General features: G+C 39.1%; 1 protein-coding gene across 8 annotated transcripts in view; it reads left to right on the top strand.

The window, feature by feature from the left end:
- The window catches only part of LOC124775714 (sorbin and SH3 domain-containing protein 1), a 1,093,224-nt gene extending 1,086,159 nt beyond the window's left edge, over window positions 1-7,065 (top strand). For all 8 annotated transcript variants that reach the window (XM_047250558.1, XM_047250581.1, XM_047250574.1 and 5 more), the window contains one exon: window positions 4,172-7,065. In XM_047250558.1, the coding sequence (XP_047106514.1) occupies window positions 4,172-4,340 (169 nt within the window). In that variant the 3' untranslated portion in view covers window positions 4,341-7,065. The remainder of the gene's footprint in view (window positions 1-4,171) is intronic.
- The last annotated feature ends 20,119 nt before the right edge of the window (window positions 7,066-27,184 follow it).

The following is a 27,184-nucleotide window of genomic DNA, read 5'->3' as shown; positions in this document are numbered from 1 at the left end:
ACGCTCTACTGTATAATGCAATTGGATGGATTAAAAAAGTCTACTCACCAAGTGGCGGCACTAGAACACACACATAAAAAGGTTTTGGAGCCAGTGGCTCCTTCTTTCAGCAGAAGGGTGAAGTGTTGGAGGGGAAGGAAGAGGGATGAAGAAAAAGGCTGGAGAGGTTAAGGAAAAGGGGTGAAGTTTGGAAAAGTCACCCGGAACCCTGGGTCAGGGTACACTTACTGGATAAGATGAGAAGAAAAGACTGATTGTTGGGTACTGCACTGGATGAGATTTGAAAACCTAGGAGTTTAAATGTGGAAGACAGGGTAATACGCAAGACAGAGATTACTGCTAAAGCATCATGCACAAGTTAATAAGAGTGAAAAGCTATGTGCATCTCTGTCTTGCGCGTTACCCTGTCTTCCACCTTTAAACTCTCAGGTTTTCAAATCTCATACAGTGCAGTCCACAACAACCAGTCTTTGCTTCTCATCCTGTCTGGTAAGTCTCCTCTGATCCAGGGCTCTGGGTGACTTTTCCAAATTCTACCCCTTTCCCTAAACTTCTCTGGTCCTTCTCCTTCACCCCTTTTCCTTCCCCTTCAACCCTTTTCTGGAAGGAGGAGCCATTGGCTCTAAAAGCTCTCATAAGTAAAACCTTTCTTTGTGTGTGTTCTCCTGCCGCTGCTTGGTGATTAGATTCAGATGTTCATTTGTATGAAGGCTTACCCAAAAAACTATATATTTTCAAGTTGTCTAAAAAAACAACCTTACCCACTTCAAAATACTCTCCATTACAACTAATACATTTGTCCCACTGGTGCTTTCACTGTTTGATACATTTTTTTAGTTATCTGTAAAAATGGCTGACAACTCCTCCCTTGATATTTTCTCGGCTTCTTCAGTGGTATCAAATCGGTGTCCTTTCATGCCCCTTTTCATGTGTGGAAATAAGAAAAAGTGATATGGAACCAAGTCAGGCAAGTAAGGTGCATGAAGCAGTGGAACCATGCCGTTTTAAGCCAAGAACTGTCTAACAGAGATGGCTGTGTGTGCTGGTGCATTATCATGTTGGAAGAACCAATTTCCTGTCTGCCACAAATTGGGTCTTCTTTGATGATCACTGTTGTGCAATCTTCTTGAAACTTCCAAATAAAAGGTTTGATTGACAATCTGACATGGGGGAACACACTCTGAATGAAATATGCCTTTGGTAAATCAGCATTTTTTTAAGGTTTGACTTGACTAGGCAATATTTTTTTGATGGGGCGACAATGACGTCTTCAGTTAGCTTGGCTGTTGCTTTCTTTCTGGCTCATAACCGTAGCACTATGACACATCACCAGTAATGACCTTTGACAGAAAATCTGGTTCAGTTTCAAGCTGTTGTATCAAAGCACAACATGTTTCAGCTCTACATTCCTTTTGATTTTCAGTCAGAACCCTAGGAACAAACTTGGCAGCTACCCTTTTTCATTCTCAGATCATCCATTATAATTTGCTGAAATGAACTCCAAGATAACACAGTAATCTCTGACAGCTGATTAGTTGTCTGTCGATGGTCTGTGAGCACAAACTCCTAATTTTTTCAAAACTTTTATCAATTTGGACAGTTGATAGAAGTCCAGAGTGAGGTTTGTCATCAGCTGACATGTTGCCAATTTTAAATTGAGCAGACTACTTATACACTTTAGTTTTTCCCATAGCATCATCTTGGTAAGCTGTTTTCAACATTAAATCAGTTTCAGCAGCATTTTTACTGAGTAGAAAAAATATTGCTACACAAGCTCTGTCCACAGCAATGTTATTCCAGTTTTCATGTAGAAACCTAATGTGATGGAGAAGAATGAAGGTCATTCTTGAAATTAGCAGAATTGAAATATTAAGACTCACCTTTTGTATGTAAAATGGTTCTCAGTGAGTTTTAATATGTAGATCTGAGTAATTTTGGTATTTTCGCTGCGTGAGAAATCCATTGTGATACCAACAGCTTCAAATGAGGTGTCTCCCCTTGGACACCATGCAGCTAGAGCAATGACCACCTCACTTAATGGCCACTGCCTATAGTCCCAATGCCCCCGAATGGACAGGTGCAGAGAGGTAACAGCCTGAGCATCAATAGAATGTTCCCACCACACTGGTACCTGATGATCTCCCATATGGATTGGCTATGATGGTGGGTACTTGATGAACATACACACAAGGCCCGCACTTCTGTAAAAAAAAATTGAAAAGGTGGAGGTCAAATCCAGAAGTGGGAACTGAAAATGAATTAATTGAAATAAGTGGTGTTAAATGAATGGATAAAATGGGAAAAGCCATAATCAGTGTCCTACAAACAAGCTAAAGACCAAGTCGGGGATAACATATAGCCACAGAATAAGATTGCAGCACAGGAAAGGAAGAAGCACTGCATTGGCTTGGGGCCCTATTGCCACCATGCACAAACTTACAAAGGAGTTGTGAGCCCCTGGGAAACTTCCCCTGCTGGTGGCAGTCATTGCATAAGCTCATGTATGGGAATGTGCACCATACTGGAAGTGATTGTAGTCTTCAAGAACTCAGGATTTGAGATTCCTAATACGTACAAGGAACATCACGTCAGAGTCAGAGGATCCATTCTGATTGCAGTGTCCTCTGGTGCATGGTCTACAGTGATGCAGTGTTGTTTATCATGACAGAACTTCACCTTTCTGTCCTCTGAAGATTTAGATCTTTTTGTAAGTCTCTTCAGGAATAAATACCTGATATCTATGCAACTTAGCGTATGCTTCATCACATATTATATCATATCTACTATGATGTAAATAGGTAGATTAAAAATCTACTCAAGAAGAAATGGCAGGAGAACACACATATAAAGGTTTGAAATTTGCTATCTTTCAGAACCAGGGGCTCCTTCTTGCACTTCTGACAGAAGGGTTGAATGGTAAAGAAGAGGGGTGAAGGAAAAGGACTGGCGAGGTTTAGAATATAGGAAGAGTTCAGAAAAGTTACCCAGAATCCTGGGTCAAGGGAGACTTATTGTACATCCAGAACTCTGGGTCAGGGGAAACTTATTGGACACCCAGAACCCCAGGTCAGGGGGGGAGACTTACCAAGTGAAGAAGATGACAGATTCAAAGAACTTAAGCCGCAGTGCACATGTTGACTTCCTATCAAATAAATTAAGCTGTTTTGCCTACTGATGTGGGTACATGAAAAATAACATATCATAGTTATTCTGAATCTGTCATAAGTTACAGTGCAGATTTCAGGCATATTTTGGATACTGAAGATGCAGAAGAAAATGGTCAGATACATGTGTACTGAACAGCTAATTATTCATAATGTTGGGAACTATAAATCCTAAGTGTTCCCTCCCGATACATTTACAAAATTGTTATCTTTTTATAAGGCAGGCAAAAATTATTTTAGGAGAATTATTTTAACCACACATACAACATGAGAAACAAAGAGACTTATTAAGCTTCCCTCAAACCAGTTTGAAATTATGTGCACATTCTCCCTAGTATATGGGCGTGAAAATATAGCAAAATAAATTAATAGGCATAAAAATACTTAATATAAAGCCAGATCCTCTAAAAATAAAGTTGCAGGTGATTCTATGGGACTGATATAAACAAGGTGGAACATAGCACTAGATTTTTTTTTACAGCAAATTTGTATTATTATTAGGATCCTAATCTTAGCATAAGCTATTTTCTGTTTGTGGTGAAGTCTTACTACAAATTATTGAGGTGTCACCTAGACCCAACTCAAATGACTTATATTACACAAGATAATTAGAATAATAAATCACAAATCACAATACTATAAAATCTTTTTCCTGTACTGATATTGTCATAGATGCATTTCCATTCAATTTATTTTGTTGCTAGTTAAGTATGTGGGTACCATAAATTTTGTCACTTAAGAAGTTGTCAATGATTAACTAAATTCCCATTGTCAATCTGGTGTATCTTCAAAAAGTGTTGGAACTGTTGTTGTAGTTTTGGTTGGTGGAGGAGGTTTCTCTTAGCCCCTCAACTGTCTATTATTTCAGGGTGTAAACCAAATCTCATTTTAAACTGTCATTGTTCCGGAACTAGGCCTCATTTTATGTTTGCATATATGTCCAAGATTTGAATGTTAATTTTTTACAACTCAAGTTTCTAATAGTACTTGATATTTTCTCTTTACAGCTACAAGGCTCTATATAACTACAGACCTCAAAATGAGGATGAACTGGAATTGAGAGAGGGCGATACTGTCTACGTTATGGAAAAATGTGATGATGGCTGGTATGTTGGTTCTAGCCAAAGAACTGGTTTCTTTGGAACTTTCCCTGGTAACTATGTGGAAAGATTGTAAGTTGATGTGGAATCTGAGAGTTTATATGAAGAACTACTTTTTCTGTAGATAGTGAACATACTAACTGGCATTTTACCCACTGTACTGCCATCATAGTCTGCCCATCAGCAAATACAGAAATGACCTTTATGTAAATAAATAAGTAACCACTGATTTGTGCTTGTCAAATAAAATGATTATCATTAGATCAGAAACTTTTTTAATGTTGAAGTATGCATGAAAGTACTCTTTGTTTCAGTATTTTCATGGAAATACTGTATATTATGTGCTGTAAAATTTTTTATATACCAAAGAGATTCAAATTAACAGCTACTATATGTAGCTGGTCACTCATAGTAACTCATTACATCTACAGGGATAGTTTTAACTGACTGTGTTATCTAGCTTCTTAGCTTAAGACACTACAGAATTTGTCAGTGCTTACATGTTAATTGAAATTGTTGATATGTGGAATGTAATATGTTATTTATAACTTATGGACATGCAACAGAGTAATTGTTATTTTGCATAATCAAGTTATTAGACAAAAGGATCTGCACAGTATCTGCCTGATGGTGAAATGACAATACTTAAACACAACTACTACAAAAATACTTCCTCTATCAAGTGTTTCCTTAAACTTCACCATTATAAGAACCTCAAACTATAAGACCCTCTCTGTAAACATATATTAAAAGCATTCAAAATGAAATATAAGGTATGCACAGGAAGAAATGTACATTTCTCTGTTACTTTGAGGTATAAACCAAATCTCATTTTAAGTTGTCATTGCTCCATTGAATCTTTCTGGAGAAACAATAACAGTAGTATAAGTAATAAAACTGCAAATTCACATAAAAAAATGTAGTATTTGAAATCCTTCCTATGTCTGAATTTGACTAAATGAAACAGAGCAAAGCATTTCATGGTCAGGTATGTGCAGATTTACTAGTTGCATAGCTCTCAAGTAAATGAAATTGTGCTTCAACAAATTGTATTATATGTTGTGCTTCCAGTTTTTTTTTCAGAAAGAAATAATATATACATTGTATGAGAATGAAACTATTTTGTAACTTGGATGTAACTGGTTGGCCATAGACAATATAATTCAATTTTTATTTTTTGGGGAATATGCTCATGAAAGAACATACTAGCAATTGACAATGATTTAGATACTATTTACTGAAAGTTTTAAAGTTGATTTTCCATACCAAGTAAATTGTTGCAATTATTTTATGATGATATTGTATAGACTAATGCAATGTTTTGACTTCTAGCCTAAAAAAAGACAAGTCATTTTGGAGCCACATGTAGAGTAAAATGTTACCCTGATTCCAAAGTAATATTTATATATATATATATATATATATATTTGTAAGTGACACCAAGTCACATAATATTTCAGGGCATTTGAATGGTTTCAATATTGTGCATCACAGTATACTCAGTGAGCCCAGTGTACACTAATATATATGCAGCAGTAACTTCCAATTTAAAGAATCTGCCTGGCAACAGACTATAACAATAATCCTACACTACTTACACATTTATATTCTTACTACAGCAGAGATAAAGGTTAAAGTTTCCATACTGTAACATCAGAGGTATTAGTTGAGTTGTTAACTTACCTGTACAACAAAAATTTCAGTTTTGTATCAGTCCTGAAGCTGTATTACCCCTCAATACAACTATGAAAATTACTGTTAATTTTCTTTAAGTTCTGTAGCATCCAACTTGTTAACATTTTTGTGAATAGTGTTAAATTGTGAGAAATGCTTCTTCACTTATACTTCTAGTCATTAGCCAAAGGATTTACACAACCAGTTACTAAGAAGCCTAATTAAGTTGTTGTTATCAAATGGTTTGGTGATTTACACCTATTAGGCCGACTGAGCACCACAGGTATCAGCTCAAGATATGTTAACATCAGTGTCAATGTGGTCTGAAACCTGAGGCAAAATTACATTTCTTTTACAGCCATGCTAATTAAGCAAAGCACTATTCATGTCAGTTTGTGTGTGTTATTGACATTGTATTAGATGCAGAAGCTGGAAGTGTAAAATTCAAGAAACATAGCAGTGCCTTTAACAAAAAATAACCTACCAGGTAGTTGATAAATAATTTGTTATTATTGTAACATACTTAGCAAACACCAAAATAAGATAATCATGGTTTTTCACCAACAACTCGAACCATTAATTAACACAGAGAGGAACATATTTTCTGCCATATTTTGTCTTTCTGGTAATGAAAACAAAGATCTTATTTTGTACCAGTTAGAACATAGCAACAGAAAGTAACTATGGAAAAACCATTTGGTTTCTCTTGATCAGTTATATATAGAAGTTGTAATGGAACAGTTATATCTCCAGCAAATTCAGAACACGAATTTAAAAAACTGCTATGAAGAATTTAATGCTTTGTTGCTAAGTTTACCAGTTAAAATGTATTTTTGTAGAAAATATGATTGACAGGTAATCCTCTCAGATGCACTTTTGTTAATTAATACAGATATTTAGGGCTTAAAATGAGGTAATTTCTTGATGCTCTAAAACTCTCTTGGCCACATTTTCAATGAAATAATTAGTGAGAACAAATTATTGTTAATTATTATGTTTATACCAAAATGAGAAACCAAATCAGTAATAAATGCCATCATCATATCATTTTATACAAGTTGTCACTACCTTAAAGCATGTCATAAATCCTGTGTCAGAACTGTAATTAATAAAGTGGCTAAATAAAATTGTCTAATGACTTGAAATAATTTTGTTTAGGAGATTATATGGAGGAATGAGACTAGCATGTGTGACACAAGTTTAAAATATGAGCTGCTTTTCTTTCATGTGAAACCTTCATCCATACAAAAGGATTAAATTTTATGTGGAACTCAAGAAAATCTATACAGAGGCACACCAAATGATGCAGGAAGCCTACGGTGATGAGCACTTTGTCCATACTTGGTGTTACAAATGTTTCACACAGTTTGAAAATGGATGCCCTGTTTTTGATGTCTACTGATGATGCTCATGCCAGGAACATCAACGAAACTGTGCATGCCAATTCATGACTGACTGTCCAAGAGATTGCAGAAGAATGTAACATTTCTGTTAGAGCATGTCATGAAATCCTGACACAGCATCTTGGAATGCATCATGTTGCCACCAAGTTTATTTCACGGCTCATGAGTCAAGACCACAAAGACCTTCTTCATGCGATCTGTGAAGAGCTTTCGGATTGCGTAAATGAGAACAAGATGTTCCTTAAGAGAATCATAATTGGTGATAAGATGTGGGTCTATGGTTAGGTCAGATCAAGCATCAAAACCACACTGACAGTTTTGACTTTGAATGATTAGTTCTTCGAAGGTTCATGCCACAGGAACAAACTGTTATTTGATGGTACTATTGGGACATGTTGTGATACCTGTGAGAAAATGTGAGAAGGAAACGACCTGAACTGTGGTGAGACAATTCATGGCTGTTGAATAATGATAATGAACCCATAAGTTCATCCCTGTTGGTGCATGACTATTGCACAAAAAATGAAATCACTGTGCTGCCTCATCCTCCATATTCTCCAGACCTGGCCCTTGTGAACTTTTTTTTTTATTCCCAAAGTTGAAAATCCCATTGAAAGGATGGAGATTTGCAATGATAGATGAGATAAAAGAATATTCGCAGATGGTGTTTTGCATGGTCCAACAAGAGGCACACAAAGACTGCTTCCAGAAGTGGGAAAGGCAGTGGGAATGGTGTATCAGTTGTAGAGGAGAGTATTTTGAAGGAGACCATGCATAATAAATAAAAGGTAAGTGTAGAAAAATTTTGTGGACAAAATTTCAGAATTTTTTGAACAGATCTCATATAGGGAAGTCACAGTGCTAGAAAATTGTAGTGAAAAGTGTTCTAACTAGGAACACAAGGAAATAGATACAGTTTATTGGGTCATGGAGTAACATCTACAAGAATACAATGAAACCAGTTTACATGTCTCAAACGCATTTAACAGTTGAGAGACCGAAGGCCTTTGCTTGCCCTTATAAAGACACTATCACCGTCACGTGTTGCTGGTACAGTGCTGTGCATGTATGATGGATTTGGTGACAGCAGATGATGTGTATTCAGGGGATTCTTTGATGACACTGATCACTATTTAATCTGCAGTGAAACTGGTATCGTGAGGCCGAAAGTGCAGGAGGTCAGGTTCATATGTAGGATAAGAGTGGAGAAACTTCAGGATAAGGAAATCAGGCACAAGTACATAACAGTGGTCTCAGAAAGGTACCAGTTAGTTGAATGTAGTCAATTACAGTCATTGGAAAAGGAATGGACAAGGTACAGGGACACAATACTAGAAGTGGCTAAAGAATGTCTTGGAAAACAGTAGTGTGTAAAGGTAGGATGAAGCAAACAGCTTGGTGGAATGACACAGTCAAGGCAGCCCGTAAAAAGAAAAAGAAGGTGTATCAAAAATCGCTACATACTAGAACTCAGGTAGACAGAGAAAGTTATGTTGAAGAAAGAAACAAAGCCAAACAGATAATTGCAGCATCCAAGAAGAAATCTTGGGAAGACTTTGGAAACAGGTTGGAGACTTTGGGTCAAGCTGCTGGAAAACCATTCTGGAGTGTAATTAGCAGTTTCGAAAGGGAGGTAAGAAGGTAATGACAAGTATTTTGGACAGGTCAGGAAAACTGCTGGTGAATCCTGTTGATGCCTTGGGCAGATGGAGGGAATATTTTGAAGAGTTGCTCAATGTAGGTGAAAATATGATGAGTAATGTTTCAGATTTCGATGTACAATGGGATAGGAATGATGATGGAAGTAGGATCACATTTGAGGAAGTGGAGAAAATGGTCAATAGATTGCAGTGCAATAAAGCGGCTGGGGTGGATGAAATTAAGTCGGAACTCATCAAATACAGTGGAATGTCAGGTCTTAAATGGCTACACAGGATAATTGAAATGGCGTGGGAGTCGGGACAGGTTTCATCAGACTGGACGAAAGCAGTAATCACACCAATCTTTAAACATGGAAACAGAAAAGATTGTAACAACTACAGAGGTATCTCTTTAATCAGAATTGTGGGTAAAATCTTCTCAGGTATTGTTGAAAGGAAAGTGTGAGTATTAGTTGAGGACAAATTGGATGAAAATCAGTGTGGGTTTAGGCCCCTTAGAGGTTGTCTGGACCAGATCTTTAGCTTACGGCAAATAATGGAGAAGTGTTACGAGTGGAACAGGGAATTGTATCTATGCTTTATAGATCTAGAAAAGGCATATGACCGGGTTCCTAGGAGGAAGTTGTTGTCTGTTCTACGAGATTATGGAATAGGAGGCAAACTTTTGCAAGCAATTAAAGGTCTTTACATAGATAGTCAGGCAGCAGTTAGAGTTGATGGTAAACTGAGTTCATGGTTCAGAGTAGTTTCAGGGGTAAGACAAGGCTGCAACCTGTCTCCAATGTTGTTCATATTATTTATGGATCATATGTTGAAAACAATAGACTGGCTAGGTGAGATTAAGATATGTGAACACAAAATAAGCAGTCTCACATATGCGGATGACTTAGTTGTGATGGCAGATTCGATTGAAAGTTTGCAAAGTAATATTTCAGAGCTAGATCCGAAATGTAAGGGCTATGGTATGAAGATGAGCGTCTCCAAAACGAAAGTAATGTCAGTGGGAAAGAGATATAAACAGATTGAGTGCCAAATAGGAGGAACAAAGTTAGAACAGGTGGACAGTTTCAAGTACTTAGGATGCATATTCTCACAGGATGGCAACATAGTGAGAGAACTGGAAGCGAGGTGTAGCAAAGCTAATGCAGTGAGCGCTCAGCTATGATCTACTCTCTTCTGCAAGAAGGAAGTCAGTACCAAGACTAAGTTATCCGCGCACCGTTCAATCTTTCGACCAGCTTTGTTGTATGGGAGCGAAAGTTGGGTGGATTCAGGTTACCTTATCAATAAGGTTGAGGTTACGGATATGAAAGTAGCTAGGATGATTCCAGATACTAGTAGATGGGAACAATGAACAATGGCAGGAGGATTACCACAATGAGGAAATCAAAGAAAAACTGGGAATGAACTCTATAGATGTAGCAGTCAGGGCGAACAGGCTTAGATGGTGGGGTCATGTTACATGCATGGGTGAAACAAGGTTACCCAAGAGACTGAAGGGTTCAGCAGTAGAGGGTAGGAGGAGTTGGGGTAGACCAAGGAGAAGGTACCTGGATTCGGTTAAGAATGATTTTGAAGTAATAGGCTTAACATCAGAAGAGGCACCAATGTTAGCACTGAATAGGGGATCATGGAGGAATTTTATAAGGGGGGCTATGCTCCAGACTGAATGCTGAAGGGCATAATCAGTCTTAAATGATGATGATGATGATATGGTGACCAGGCTGACTCAGGCAGCTGCCTTGGGTAGTTGTGGGTGTGCCATTTGAATGTTAGTGCATACTACACTTACCATCATGGCTTGACTCATGTCTGCTGTAGGCAGTAGATGTAGTAACCGGCAGGTTACTACACTCCTCCTTCGTTGTGGAAAGGGGGGAGGAAGGGGAGGGGGGGGGAATACCAGGTGTCATCATCCATGATGCTTTAACTGAAGAGACATTAATAGCAACACCAGAGGTTGGTAGCCAAAGACGCTAGAAACTCTGGTGTATATGGATGAAAGAGAGTGGTTGAGGGCACCCCACCAGACCCCAAGGTGCTGAAGCCATCTGGACACTGGAAACCATGATGAGGGGTGCCAGCACGGGCAGCAATGATGGTGGACAGGAGAGAAGGCTCTGGTGAAGGAGCAGGAAGCAAACCTGCCATCATTTTTGACAAAACCCCCAACTGCCAGGTAGGTGAGCATGACCAGGCCTGCTCAACTCCCACAACAGACAGGGCTGATGAAGAATGAGTCATCAGGCCCACAGCATGAGGAGGAAGCTCTGTGCCCATTCTGGGATTCAACAGGTTTGGTAGCATGCCACGAATCAACCATCAGTGCAAACTGTGAAGGTATGATGACCATGCTGGCAGTGGTCAATAACTAGAATCCAGTGAAGGCACCATCCAAATGTCCTGCCCCAGGCTGGTAGTGTGAAGAATTCGTGTTAGTATTTTGCAGCTGTGACTTATTAAGCTGATTGTTCGGTAATTTTCACATCTGTCAACACCTGCTTTCTTTGGGATTGGAATTATTATATTCTTCTTGAAGTCGGAGGGTATTTCACCTGTTTCATACACCTTGCTCACCAGATGGTAGAGTTTTGTCAGGACTGGCTCTCCCAAGGCCGTCAGTAGTTCCAATGGAATATTGTCTACTCCGGGGGCCTTGTTTCGACTCAGGTCTTTCAGTGCTCTGTCAAACTCTTCACGCAGTATCGTATCTCCCATTTCATCTTCATCTACATCCTCTTCCATTTCCATAATATTGACCTCAAGTACATCGCCCTTGTATAGACCCTCTATATACTCCTTCCACCTTTCTGCTTTCCCTTCTTTGCTTAGAACTGGGTTTCCATCTGAGCTCTTGATATTCATACAAGTGGTTCTCTTCTCTCCAAAGGTCTCTTTAATTTTTCTGTAGGCAGTATCTATCTTACCCCTAGTGAGACAAGCCTCTACATCCTTACATTTGTCCTCTAGCCATCCCTGCTTAGCCATTTTGCACTTCCTGTCGATCTCATTTTTGAGACGTTTGTATTCCTTTTTGCCTGCTTCATTTACTGCATTTTTATATTTTCTCCTTTCATCAATTAAATTCAACATTTCTTCTGTTACCCAAGGATTTCTATTAGCCCTCGTCTTTTTACCTACTTGATCCTCTGCTGCCTTCACTACTTCATCCCTCAGAGCTACCCATTCTTCTTCTACTGTATTTCTTTCCCCCATTCCTGTCAATTGTTCCCTTATGCTCTCCCTGAAACACTCTACAACCTCTCGTTCTTTCAGTTTATCCAGGTCCCATATCCTTAAATTCCCACCTTTTTGCAGTTTCTTCAGTTTCAATCTGCAGATCATAACCAATAGATTGTGGTCAGAATCCACATCTGCCCCTGGAAATGTCTTACAATTTAAAACCTGGTTCCTAAATCTCTGTCTTACCATTATATAATCTATCTGATACCTTTTAGTATCTCCAGGATTCTTCCAGGTATACAACCTTCTTTTATGATTCTTGAACCAAGTGTTAGCTATGATTAGGTTATGCTCTGTGCAAAATTCTACAAGGTGGCTTCCTCTTTCATTTCTTCCCCCCAATCCATATTCACCTACTATGTTTCCTTCTCTCCCTTTTCCTACACTCGAATTCCAGTCACCCATGACTATTAAATTTTCGTCTCCCTTCACTACCTGAATAATTTCTTTCATCTCGTCATACATTTCATCAATTTCTTCATCATCTGCAGAGCTAGTTGGCATATAAACTTGTACTACTGTAGTAGGCATGGGCTTTGTGTCTATCTTGGCCACAATAATGCGTTCACTATGCTGTTTGTAGTAGCTAACCCGCACTCCTATTTTTTTATTCATTATTAAACCTACTCCTGCATTACCCCTATTTGATTTTGTACTTATAACCCTGTAATCACCTGACCAAAAGTCTTGTTCCTCCTGCCACCGAACTTCACTAATTCCCACTATATCTAACTTTAACCTATCCATTTCCCTTTTTAAATTTTCTAACCTACCTGCCCGATTAAGGGATCTGACATTCCACGCTCCGATCCGTAGAACGCCAGTTTTCTTTCTCCTGATAACGACATCCTCCTGAGTGCCTATGTACTGGAATATCAAATATGATATTCACTGTGAGGAAATGTGGGGGGGATAGGGCTGATGCTGTGGGCAGTTGTAATATGTTCTCTGCCCTGAAGTTGGAGACTGCACCCTGCCTGCAGGTGGTAGTGTGTAACATACTGAATCCAAGGTAACCAGCATTGTATATTGTATCAGCTCACCATCCAAGCTGATGAAGCTATTTGAAACATGTGTATTATCTAAAGAAACAGCTAAGGTGAAAAAAGTTTGTATTCTACAGATACATGCAGTATGAATATTGTGTAAAGTTGTTAACTGAACATCTTACAGAAGCTTGTTCAATGCGCTACTGATTCTTACTCTTACAGGCTGATGCATATGCTTACTAATGCTATTTTTGGTTAATAACAAGAGTGAAGTCTGGGTGAACTCTGCAAGCTACAACGACAATACCACAATTAAAAATACACCTTGATTCATGAAATTTCACAGCAGATAGAATATTCATCAGGCTTGGGCACAGATCCAGGACATAAAAGTTTCTTCTTTGATATTTTGGCTTTTAACTATACAGCCATCTTCCAGGCAAATAAGTGACCATATTAAAGCCTCTTGAGAAAAGACATACAGGGCGAGCCAAAAGTCTTTGTACAATTACCAATATTTATTTTATAAAAACTATAGAACTTACAAATTTGTGGCTTGTCTTGAATGAAAGAATAAATAATAAAGTTTGTTTTAATATCTTTGTTGCATGTAGAAGCTGAGTAAAGAGCATTTCAATCACTACATCACTGTTGTAAAATGGTGTCACATAAGGAGAAGGTGCAGTGTCATATCGTGAGAGAAAATCTCCAATTATTCTGCAGTGAAATTTTCAAAGACAATATGGAGAGAAGCACCTGATAGAAGGAGTATTTTTGTGTGGTATATGAAGTTAAACAGTGTGTTGGATCTTTCATGAACTGTATGACTCTCAGACATTGAACGCAGTGTAGAAGTTGCGCAAAAGACATTCTTACGAAGCCCTCCAATATTTACTCAATGTGCATCTCATAAATTAAGGACTCCAAGGAGTGCACTGCAAATAATTCTATGCAACAGATTACAGCTTATATAATGGCAAGAACTGCCACCAGCAATGAATATCATCCACAAATTTATTTTCATATGAGTTTGCTTTTCATGTATCAGGTAAAGTTAACAAGCACAGTGTGAGGATATGGGGCTCAGAAAGTCCATGAATTGCCTAAGATCATGTTAGGAATTTCCCTAAAATGAAGGAATGGTTTGGTTTAATGCACAACAGAGTCATTAGCCCTTTCTTTTTGTTGAAAAACCAGTAACAACTAACATCTATCTGGATATGCAAGAACAGTCTGCAGAACCGGAACTGAGAGACTTGCAGCCTGATGTGATTTTCTAACAATATAGTGCATCACTGCATTAGAGATTGCATGTTAGAAATTTTCTTAATGAAACATTTGCTGATGGGTGGATTGGGCATGATGGTCCTACTGCCTGGCCTGGTCCCGCTGCCTGGCCTTCAGGATCACCAGATATTAGACGTTAAAATTTCCTTTTGCTGGTTTACATAAAGGACAAGGTTTACACTACACAAGTGACTGATCTGGATACATAAGAAGAAGAATAACATATGCTGCTGCTGGTATTACACAAGAAATGTTGTCAAATGTATGGCGAAAAACTGAATATCGATTAGACATTCTTCGAGCAAAAGACAGGGCCCATGTTGAAGAAGTTTATTGACATCGTCACAAAAACTTGGTGATTTATTTGTTGGGCTGTAGGAGGTGGGTATGTCACTCACATTTGGTGCACCATTCCTTGTACATAATGTGCTGTTTGACCTGTGTAACTTTTAGCATACAGACATCAAATTTCATTAATGCCCGCCTTTTGTAAGAGCAAATAATTTTTCACGGATTCCAGAAGAGCAGCCATTTGGGCTAGTATGAGCAAGATCACATCCACTTTATGCTTGAATGTACCAGTATATGATTGTTAGCATGAGTGTGACATGAAGTGTTGACCTCAGGTGTCAGGCTGCAACAATTACTGGCTTATATAATTTTTGCAACAACCTTATTTCAATTATGTGGTCATTTAGAATTCAATTTATCATACTGATTCATATTGTGTCATTAATTTCATCCCAACTTTAGGAAGCATACATACACTCCTGTAAATGGAAAAAAGAACACATTGACACCGGTGTGTCAGACCCACCATACTTGCTCCGGACACTGCGAGAGGGCTGTACAAGCAATGATCACACGCACGGCACAGCGGACACACCAGGAACCACGGTGTTGGCCGTCGAATGGCGCTAGCTGCGCAGCATTTGTGCCGCCGTCAGTGTCAGCCAGTTTGCCGTGGCATACGGAGCTCCATCGCAGTCTTTAACACTGGTAGCCTGCCGCGACAGCGTGGACGTGAACCGTATGTGCAGTTGACGGACTTTGAGCGAGGGCGTATAGTGGGCATGCGGGAGGCCGCGTGGACGTACCGCCGAATTGCTCAACACGTGGGGCGTGAGGTCTCCACAGTACATCGATGTTGTCGCCAGTGGTCGGCGGAAGGTGCACATGCCCGTCGACCTGGGACCGGACCGCAGCGACGCACGGATGCACGCCAAGACCGTAGGATCCTACGCAGTGCCATAGGGGACCGCACCGCCACTTCCCAGCAAATTAGGGACACTGTTGCTCCTGGGGTATCGGCGAGGACCATTCCCAACCGTCCCCATGAAGCTGGACTACGGTCCCGCACACCGTTAGGCCGTCTTCCGCTCACGCCCCAACATCGTGCAGCCCGCCTCCAGTGGTGTCGCGACAGGCGTGATGGAGGGACGAATGGAGACGTGTCGTCTTCAGCAATGAGAGTCGCTTCTGCCTTGGTGCCAATGATGGTCGTATGCGTGTTTGGCGCCGTGCAGGTGAGCGCCACAATCAGGACTGCATACGACCGAGGCACACAGGGCCAACACCCGGCATCATGGTGTGGGGAGCGATCTCCTACACTGGCCGTACACCACTGGTGATCGTCGAGGGGACACTGAAAAGTGCACGGTACATCCAAACCGTCATCGAACCCATCGTTCTACCATTCCTAGACCGGCAAGGGAACTTGCTGTTCCAACAGGACAATGCACGTCCGCATGTATCCCGTGCCACCCAATGTGCTCTAGAAGGTGTAAGTCAACTACCCTGGCCAGCAAGATCTCCGGATCTGTCCCCCATTGAGCATGTTTGGGACTGGATGAATCGTCGTCTCACGCGGTCTGCACGTCCAGCACGAACGCTGGTCCAACTGAGGCGCCAGGTGGAAATGGCATGGCAAGCCGTTCCACAGGACTACATCCAGCATCTCTACGATCATCTCCATGGGAGAATAGCAGCCTGCATTGCTGCGAAAGGTGGATATACACTGTACTAGTGCCGACATTGTGCATGCTCTGTTGCCTGTGTCTATGTGCCTGTGGTTCTGTCAGTGTGATCATGTGATGTATCTGACCCCAGGAATGTGTCAATAAAGTTTCCCCTTCCTGGGACAATGAATTCACGGTGTTCTTATTTCAATTTCCAGGAGTGTATATCTCTAGGCTGGTTTTACTGTTACTAATCAATACTTAAACATAAAATATAAACAATTCTCAATTTGTAATTGCAGGATAGTTTTTGTAAGGAATGAAATTAGCGTTCTGTTTGTATCTGTGTAAAACTCACAGAAATGTTAGGAACATTTTCTGACCAATAATATTCATGATACACTATGTGATCAAAAGTATCCGGACACCTGGCTGAAAATTACTTCCTAGTTCGTGGCGCCCTCTGTCGGTAATGCTGGAATTCAATATGGTGTTGGTCCACTCTCAGCCTTGATGACAGCTTCTACTCTCGCGGGCATACATTCAATCAGGTACTGGAAGGTTTCTTGGAGAATGGAAACCCGTACTTAATGGAATGCAGCACTAAGGAGGGGTATCGATGTTGCTCAGTGAGGCATGGCATGAAGTCAGCATTCCAAAACATCCCAAAGGTGTTATATACGATTCAGGTCAGGACTCTGTGCAGGCCAGTCCATTACAGGGATGTTATTGTTGTGTAACCACTCTGCCACAGGCCATGCATTATGAACAGGTGTTCGATCATGTTGAAAGATGCAATCGGTATCCACAAACTGCTCTTCAACAGTAGGAAGCAAGAAGGTGCTTAAAACATAAATGTAAGCCTGTACTGTAATAATGCCATGCAAAACAACAAGGGGTGCAAACCCCCTCCATGAAAAACACGACCACACCATAACACCACCACCTCCGAATTTTATTGTTGGCACTACATGCGTTGGCAGATGATGTTCACCGGGCATTCGCCATACCCACACCCTGCCATTAGATCATCACCTTGTGTACCATGATTTGTCGCTCCACACAATGTTTTTCCACTGTTCAATCATCTAATTTTTATGCTCCTTACACCAAGCGAGGAGTTGTTTGGCATTTACTGACATGACGTGTGGCTTATGACCATCTGCTTGACCATGAAATCCAAGTTTTCTCACCTCCCACCTAACTGTCATAGTACTTGCAGTGGATCCCGATGCAGTTTGGAATTCGTGTGTGATTGTCTGGATAGATGTCTGCCCATTATACATTACGACCCTCTTCAACTGTCGGCGGTCTCTGTCAGTCAACAGACGAGGTCAGCCTGTATGCTTTTGTGCTGTATGCATCCCTTCACGTTTCCACTTCTTTATCACATCAGAAACAGTGGACCCAGGGATGTTTACGAGTGTGGAAATCTTGCATACAGACGTACGACGCAATTAACACCCAATCACCTGACCACGTTCAAAGTCCGTGAGCTCTATGAAGTGTCCCCTTCTGCTCTCTCACGATGTCTAATGGCTACTGAGGTCACTGATATGCACCTACTATGAAAAACAAGTTTTTGGGGGTGGCTGGATACTTTTAATTGCATAGAATACAATACACTTTATAAAAAATGCTGTTAGCAAACATATTTTACAAATTGCAATAGTAAAAGCTAAAAGGTGTATAAAACCTAATGTTGCAATGTGAGAGGAATGAATTAATGCTTAACTGAATGATGACAGTCTGTGCAAATTAGCCAGATTTTGATTGTAATCCATAAATTTTCTGTTCCTGATAATGGAATGACATAGGCAGTAATTGTTACAAAGATATATAAGAAGTGGTGAATCAGCCATGCCAGTGTCAGTTTTCCTACAGTTTTTGTGAGCCAGTTTTGATACACAGTAAAAATATGATTTTGAAACAGGAAATTGTCTCAAGTTGAATTTCTTGAAATTTCTCTTAGCACTGCCAAATCTATAGCTATATTGTCAAGAAATCAGCACACTGGTGGAGCAGATAGCTGGCAAATTCATTTACAGCTACAGCAGCATTGGAGATCACCAAGAAATGAAGATGAGTATCTGCTAACAAACTGTTACACCGTGAGACATTTCATGCTTCTTCATTATTATGTAAATTTTTGAAGGGGGAAAAAAATCCCACAAACGAAAGAAAGGCTGTAAACATTACATCTATTCCCTCTTTCTTTAATTGGTCTGATGGTTTTGCTTGCAGAGCCCTCTTAATCTGACAGTTGGTAAATCCATTTTTACTGAATATCTCCTCCAGGTGCCCCATTTCATCCTTTAGACTGTCAGCATCAGACACTACAAAAGCCATATGAACTTAAGTTTTAGGTATGCTTGTAGTTTGTGAAGGATGGTGGCAGCTGGACACCTGCCAGTATAAAATGGTATGCTTGGACTTGTGGTACACATAATGTTCTAAAAAAACACCCTCCTCTTGTCAGACTAACATCCAAATCAAGGGCATGCGTCTGGGTGTTCTGCCAAGTTGTTGTTTGAATTTTATGCACAATATTTTGTTGGGTCCCCCAGCGTTCTTCTCCAATTAGAGACCAGGCGGGAGTACACATAATAGCAAAACTCACATCACCTTAGCTGGTCACTAAACTACTGTGCAGAAAATGAAAACAACAAATTGACAGAACACCTGAAAGCACTCACTTTTAAGCAGGCAAATTATCACTGAATACAAGACTACAGGTATTGATCCGTCTGGCATAATTGGATTGCATTTCAAAGTATGATTCTTTTTTAGCCTTGGAGTTCCTATATGTTCCATGGTGAAAGTGTGTATGCTGTATCCCTGAGATTCTTAAACATTTTCATTGTGATTTCCTTGCCATATCAACCTTCTCTATCTCCCATCTGTTACTGCAAATTGTGAATTTAAACCCTAAGTCTCAATAGTAGACATGATGTTGAGGCATGCTAACTAAAAATATGGACACATGGTGTTGCAATTTATGGGCTATTTATTCTTAAAACATCCATATTTAATTCTGAGTGTGGCAGATATTATTCACTACACAGTCTCAAAATACATACACCACAGCAAGTGTCCACTGCTCATTAAATACAAGTGTCCAGTTGAAGGTTCAGTACTTTGAGGGGACATAGAACATAGCTACACCTCTCCCTCCTCCCAACTCCTCCCAATAATATCACTGCCCTACCACAGCAAGAACAACTGTATGTTTGCCAAATCAGTTCTCTGTAGTACACACTCTATGCTACACGCAGTGTGTATATGCTGTGAGAATAAAAGTATTCATAGTAAGTGTCAGGAGTGTGAGTGATTATTTATTGTCATAATTACCACTCCCGCTACCCCTACCTACAACTTAAACTGTTCACCCTCCATTGTCATTACAACATAATACTTAACAATAGGCTATTTTCCTACATTAAAAATATATTTAAGGTGGTTGTTATTCTGTGCGATTACAGCATTCAAAGAGCATTTTTGGCCAGCATTGTCACAAAATATCTGTTATTTTTATGTAATTAAAGCAAAAATGCTCTGTTATTGGCTGAAGGTCTGATGATGTCACGAGGTAGTAGTAAGATGACACTGCGTACATGTGTTATAGGAGTGTTAGTCAAAGTGACTAAGTTTTTCCATACTTTTTTTGCAAACAGTTTAGCTATTTAGTGATGGAAAATGCATTTACACCTTTTAAGTAACAATGGAAAAGAATTTTGTGACTGATGGTAGTGGAAGCCTTCTGAAAGTTGATGATTTTGTGCTCCTCCTTTTTAGAGTGGGGCTCCACTATTTTAGAGAGGTGACATGTACTTGGACGGGTATTTCTTCCCCTACAACATCATTAAACTTGCTCAAAATGGGTCTGGGTCTTACATCTCAATCTGGTGTAGTCAACATTTTTGTACCTACCACCCACTTTTATATTGCTATTTGTAGTAAAATTTTCTAACCGCCCACCAGTTCCACATTAATGGTGATATACAGCATGACAATTAGTAGACTAAATTAAACAAAATCATCTAACTCCTGAATGGTATGTGTTAGGATGTTCAAACTGCACGGGCCATGGGGCACCAATTAGTGTGTGCATGCACATGCACCTTGTTGTTGTCGACCACTTGCATGTGAAAATGTCACAGTGAAGCGTGCCTGAGCATATTGCGCTTGTGAACGCCTATTATGTGGGCAATAACAGCCCAACTGTGGCTCAAAGGAAGTTTGCAACTGAGTTCAAGCTGAAGATAATTGGTCCCAGAATGCTAACAATCAAGGGCTTGATTTGCAAGTTTGATAGAATTGTTAGTGTTCATGATGACAGTGTTAGCAATGTCGGTCATCCAAAAAGGGTGAAAATGGCCAAAAATATCAAAAGAAATGTGCTGTGTTTCAAATCATACCTAGAAAATTGATTCGACAAGCTGCACAACAGGTGGGAATTAATCAAGAGACTTTGCAACAAATTATTGTCGAAGACCTGCATCTCTTCCCATTCAAAATCAGACATTAAGCCATTAGCCATTAAGCCCCAAAGCCATGGAACAGTGGTTGTATTTCACCAACAATATTATCCACAGAATTTATGAACAGAACTTTGATGTGAATAAGGTTTGGTTTAGTGATAAGACCACTGTAATTTAGATAAAAATTTTGTATTTGGGCGACTAATAGTCCACATTTCGTGACTGAGAAGTCTTTACACCCTCAATGGGTGATTGTCAGGTTTGAGACGTCCAGTCATGGAATAATCAGTGCGATATTCCTTAATGACATGGTGACTACCGAATTGTATGTGAATGTTTTGTAAGATGATTTCATCCCCATTATCCAAAGTGACCATGATTTCAACAAGATGTGGTTCATGCAAGACAGAGCTTGACCCCATGAAAGCAGGAGAGTGTTTGATGTCCTGGAGGAGCACTTTGGGGATGCATTCTGGCTCTGGGGTATCCAGAGGCCACTAGCATGGGGCTTGATTGGCCGCCATATTCTCCAGATCTCAACACATGCGACTCCTTTTTGTGGGGCTATATTAAAGACAAGGTATACAGCAATAACCCTAAAACCACTGATGAGTTGAAAACAGCCATTCAGGAGGTCATTGACAGCATTGATGTTCTGACATTTCAGCAGGTCACGCAGAATTTTGCTATTCATCTGTGCCACATCATTGCCAATGATGGCAGGCATATTGAACATGTCATAACCTAAATCTGAATATCTGTAGTGACATTTACATGGTGAATAAAGTGTATGCATGCCATAGTTTGTAACTAATTTACATTTTTTTCATGTAGTTCAGTAATTGGCACCCTGTATAAAACAGAGTTACAAAGGTTGTCAAAAACTTCATTCTGTCATCAATCACACTGCAAACTGTTGTTTTTGTATGCAAAATGTGTGGGAATCAACACCCCAAGGAAAGAGATGGCTTTGTTGACGCCCTTTATGCCACCCCCCTAAGGCTTTTCTATTTCGATTCTTGGGTAGCAGTGAGTCAGAAACATTACCTTGTGTAACGGGACATCATCCTCTAGCATCACTTTTCCTTAACAGTAGTTGTTGATACCAGTATTATTTTTGACATTTTGGACAGGTCAATATTATCTCAGGTGCTTTTCTGAAAACTTTCATACAATTTTACACACAGTGTGTTATATTTCAAGCTAGAACCAGGGACCTAGAAACAACAGAGACGCTTTGTCCCCATTGCAGCCCTCAATGGTTCGCAAACCCACAACAGATTACAGCAGTCCACTGATGCCACTGCTTCGCAACACTGAACCCAGGGTTATTGTACGGTTCAACGCGTAAGGGAAAATTTATGTATGAATAAATCTTCCATCACATAGAGCAAAACTAAAGGCTGCACCACAAAAGATCTTTATACCAACAGTCACCATGCACTACCAACAATGATGGACTGGATCTAATGAAAGTGAGGAGGACTTTACAACTACAACCAAGGACATGAAAAAGGAAAAATAAGTACAAACTATTTGTGAAGTTAATTTGTTTGTGGACTCATGCACTTGTCAACAAAACAAATAGGGACAAAAGCAAAAGTGAGGTCGAAATGGAAGCTGCAGGTTCCAGTCAGGACATGTTTGAGCCGAGTGAAATCATAGAAAGTAAAGAAATAGTAAATACTGATATTTTGCAGCTAATTTTGGCAAACCTAGAGGAAATGAAGACAGATAACAATAGCAAATTTATGGCAGTTAGTGATCAGTTAACTGAAATAATAACAGATAATGATAGCAAATTTACTTCACTACAAGGACAATTAAATGACTTGAAAACTGAAAACAATAGTAAAATGGACAGGGTACAAGATCAGATAGATCAACTTAGTAACCAAGTTTCAGAGTTAAAAAATGGGTTGCACAGGGGGGTTAAAAAGTGTGAATGAAAAAGTTGATGTTTTAGAAAATAAATTTATTGTTTTAGAAAATGAGTTTGTAGCTGAGTCAGTGAAACAATCAAAGAATGTTGACAACATTAGAGTTGAACAGAAGGCTGTTGAGGAAAGACTGTGTGAGTTGGGAGCTACTGCCCAACAAAAGTCACCAATTTAAACCAAAAAATCTTAAATGTAGAAAACAATATGCAAACTAATGTAACTGTTTTAGATTTAAAAAATTTTAGCAGTTCAGGGAAGTTGTATTAACAAAAATCTTTGTTCATATAATGGTATTGCATGGTCCAACACTCCTATCAAAAGTTTTCCATCAGATAATTTACACCCAGTGGGTTTTCTGCACCACTGCAGAGAGAATTTTGTGTCAGGCATGAATGAAAATCAAAAAATTAAATTTGTTAAAAGATTTTTTGAAGGCAAAGCTAAATAAATTTAAATTTAAGTCAGTGGGAAACATATCAGAGTTTTGAAAAAAGTTTTTAAATAAATTTTGGTTGGAGGGAGAATCAAATGTGATTTTCTGAATGTTCCTACTTATAGGAATAGGGATGGCACTTTGAAAGAGTTTTGTAAGAACCAACTTAAAAAATTAGCACATCTTGACAAATAATTCAATGAAATGAACTTGACTGATGCATTTAAAAGGAGATTACCAGGAGGGATTTGGTACACGGACCTGATGACTTGTCTTGAACAGTTTTTTATGATATGTTGATAGGCTGGATAGGGCAGTAGAAAGAAGTGTGTACCATAATAACAGGAATGATAGAAATCACAATGGGAGTAATCACAGAAACAGAGATAATGGTAACTTCCATCAGGATCAAAGTGAAAATAGAGAGAGAAATTCTGAACAGCAGCAGGATAGGAATAATAGAAATAACTATGGGCATTTTAATAGAAGAAACAATCACAGAAGTAACTCTTCAGAGGTAATTACTCAGGAAACGGCAGTTCGCCTCAATGAAGGTCCACAGTTTCATGGTGAGGAAACATAACAAGCACCGGCTCCCAAAGTTACATTTGCAATTAGACAGTAATAAGAGTGTTAATGATAAGGCACATGTATCTGAAATTGAACAGAAGGGGATCAGATTTCTCATTTATGTTTTGATCAAAAGTTTTGAGATACTATGTTTAATTATGGTGATGTAAGTGCTAATCACAAGCCAGCATGTGAGAGAAGTGAGAATTTTGGTGGAATGTGTACTAATGATTTCTTCTCTAGGGTGAAAATCAGAGTTGTTGATGTATGTAAATCAGGTCATGACTGTATTGGATCTGAACTAGCTGGTATTTTTGATATAGATGTGAATCAGAGCTGTGAAGTAACTGAGGTTTGTAAATTTGAGACTGGTGGCTTCTTGCAAATGAATGTGGGTGAAGTGAAAGACTTTGATGGAAATGTGACTTCTAATGTCAGAGATGTTGTTGATGAAGTAATTTTGGAGGAAAATGACGACGATGATGAGTATCAGGTATATGTGGAGTTCAAGAATAATGAAGTTTCAGCGTTATTTGTAAATTATGTTGACAATACAGGTAAGATAAGTGATGTATATGATATTGTAAGTGAGGGCCACGGAATACCAGTCCAGCCAAAACAGTTTTTCATTAATGTTATGCAGAGTAATGATTCAAGCAGTGAAGGTGAGGTATCTGTGAGCCTGAAAAATAAAGGTGAAAACTTTTTGAAGTTTATTTGGGACCGGATTGATGATACCTTAGATAAAGGAGCATTCTGGAATAAGTTAGCTGTGGTTGGTCAGAAAATGTAATTTTGACAGTAATGTATTTTGTGTGCCTTCTGTAACAAATGATGTTAGTTGTGCCATGGAATCTATTAATTGTGTTCAATCCTTATCTGAGAACATGAGTAATCTGAGTAATGTTATGATACATGTAAAGTTGATTAAACCTTGTAAAGATAGTGTGGATGGAGCATTTGATGAAATTGAAAGTGATCTTCTGCATGAAGTGTCTCACAACAGAGAGGATGGTTCAGATTTTGGGTGTACTTACACTAAAATTAAGCTTGGTCAGTGGGAAGGCAACTGTTTGATTGATACAGGTAGCCCAATTTGTGGTATATCTGAACAGTTTAGAGACAAGATCAAGTATAATAAGAATTTTGTGGAAATGCCCATTGTAGGTGTAAAGAGAAGAGAAGCAACAGGTAAGCAAAGCAAATTAGCACAATCTCAGGTGCTTTTAACTTTTGGTATAGGTGACAAGATCTTTGAACATCGATGCTTAGTGATCTCTAGTCTGGAAGAAAATATAATTCTTGGTATGGATTGGATAGTGAAAGTTGAGGCTTGTCTTAGATGGAGTGCTAAAGAAGTGTTCATTTTGGAACCTAAAAGTATATTTATGTGAAAACTAATTTATGTATTTTAAACCATGGTAAAAGTTGTAAGTATTTACTAAACATTGTGGGTGAAGGTGAGTACTAGTTGTTTTATGATGATACAAATTTTGATGAGACTGAGGATCAGGGTTTTGGAAGTGTAGTAGATTCTAAAGTGAGGGAAGCTAAAACTCTTAATGACCAACAAAAGGATCAACTTAGGAATTTGTTAATGGAGTTTAGAAATGGGTTCAGTGGAAGACCAGGGAAAGTGAAAAGCAATCAGTGCATGCTTTACCTTAGAGATCATCAACCTTTCTTTCTCAAGCCATATAGTATACCACAAAAAAGGAAAAGGTGTATCGAAAGAGAGTCAGAAAATGGAAACGTGGGGAGTAATTGGGAGAAGTAGGAGTGCATACATTAATCCTTTGATTGTGTTAAGTATGAGAAATGGTGGAGTGAGAAGTGTTTTGGACTCTACACATCTTAATAAGTTTCTTATAAGAGAGAATGACCATCCTGAGAACATGGACAAGCTGTTACACATATTTGATTACATAAACTTCATGAGTAGTTTATCTTGACCTCTGGATTTCACCAAATTCCACTTGAAATTAATTCTAGAAAGTATATTGCATTTTTTTTTTGGAGGTAAGTGTTTTTGATACCGTGTGGTGCCATTTGGGCTAAATGTATCTGTAACTGAATTCATAAGAGGTCTGGATTCTGTCTTGGGAAGTGAAGTGAGTTCAAAATTAATTGTGTATGTTGGTGACTTTTTGGTCTCTGAAAAGACTTGGGAACAACATTTGGATCTGTTAAGAGATGTGTTTTCAAAATTGGAATCAGGAGGTATGACTTTGACAATGTTGTTGTTGTGGTCTTCAGTCCTGAGCCTGGTTTGATGCAGCTCTCCATGCTACTCTATCCTGTGCAAGCTTTTTCATCTCCCAGTACCTACTGCAACCTACATCCTTCTGAATCTGCTTAGTGTATTCATCTCTTGGTCTCCCTCTATGATTTTTACCCTCCACGCTGCCCTCCAATACTAAATTGGTGATCCCTTGATGCCTCAGAACATGTCCTACCAACCGATCCCTTCTTCTGGTCAAATTGTGCCACAAACTTCTCTTCTCCCCAATCCTATTCAATACTTCCTCATTAGTTATGTGATCTACCCATCTAATCTTCAGCATTCTTCTGTAGCACCACATTTCAAAAGCTTCTATTCTCTTCTTGTCCAAACTATTTATCATCCATGTTTCACTTCCATACATGGCTACACTCCATACGAATACTTTCAGAAATGACTTCCTGACACTTAAATCAATACTGGATGTTAACAAATTCCTCTTCTTCAGAAACGCTTTCCTTGCCATTGCCAGCCTACATTTTATATCCTCTCTACTTCGACCATCATCAGTTATTTTGCTCCCCAAATAGCAAAACTCCTTTACTACTTTAAATGCCTCATTTCCTAATCTAATTCCCTCAGCATCACCCGACTTAATTAGACTACACTCCATTATCCTTGTTTTGCTTTTGTTGATGTTCATCTTATATCCTCCTTTCAAGGCACTGTCCATTCCATTCAACTGCTCTTCCAAGTCCTTTGCTGTCTCTGACAGAATTACAATGTCATCGGCGAACCTCAAAGTTTTTATTTCTTCTCCATGAATTTTAATACCTACTCCGAATTTTTCTTTTGTTTCCTTTACTGCTTGCTCAATATACAGATTGAACAACACCGGGGAGAGGCTACAACCCTGTCTTACTCCCTTCCCAACCACTGCTTCCCTTTCATGTCCCTCGACTCTTATAACTGCCATCTGGTTTCTGTACAAATTGTAAATAGCCTTTCGCTCCCTATATTTTACCCCTGCCACCTTTAGAATTTGAAAGAGAGTATTCCA

This window comes from Schistocerca piceifrons, chromosome 1 (genome assembly GCF_021461385.2).
Source record: "Schistocerca piceifrons isolate TAMUIC-IGC-003096 chromosome 1, iqSchPice1.1, whole genome shotgun sequence".
In the NCBI taxonomy this organism is placed as follows: domain Eukaryota; kingdom Metazoa; phylum Arthropoda; class Insecta; order Orthoptera; family Acrididae; genus Schistocerca; species Schistocerca piceifrons.
This window is presented reverse-complemented; position numbering and strand designations above follow the sequence as displayed.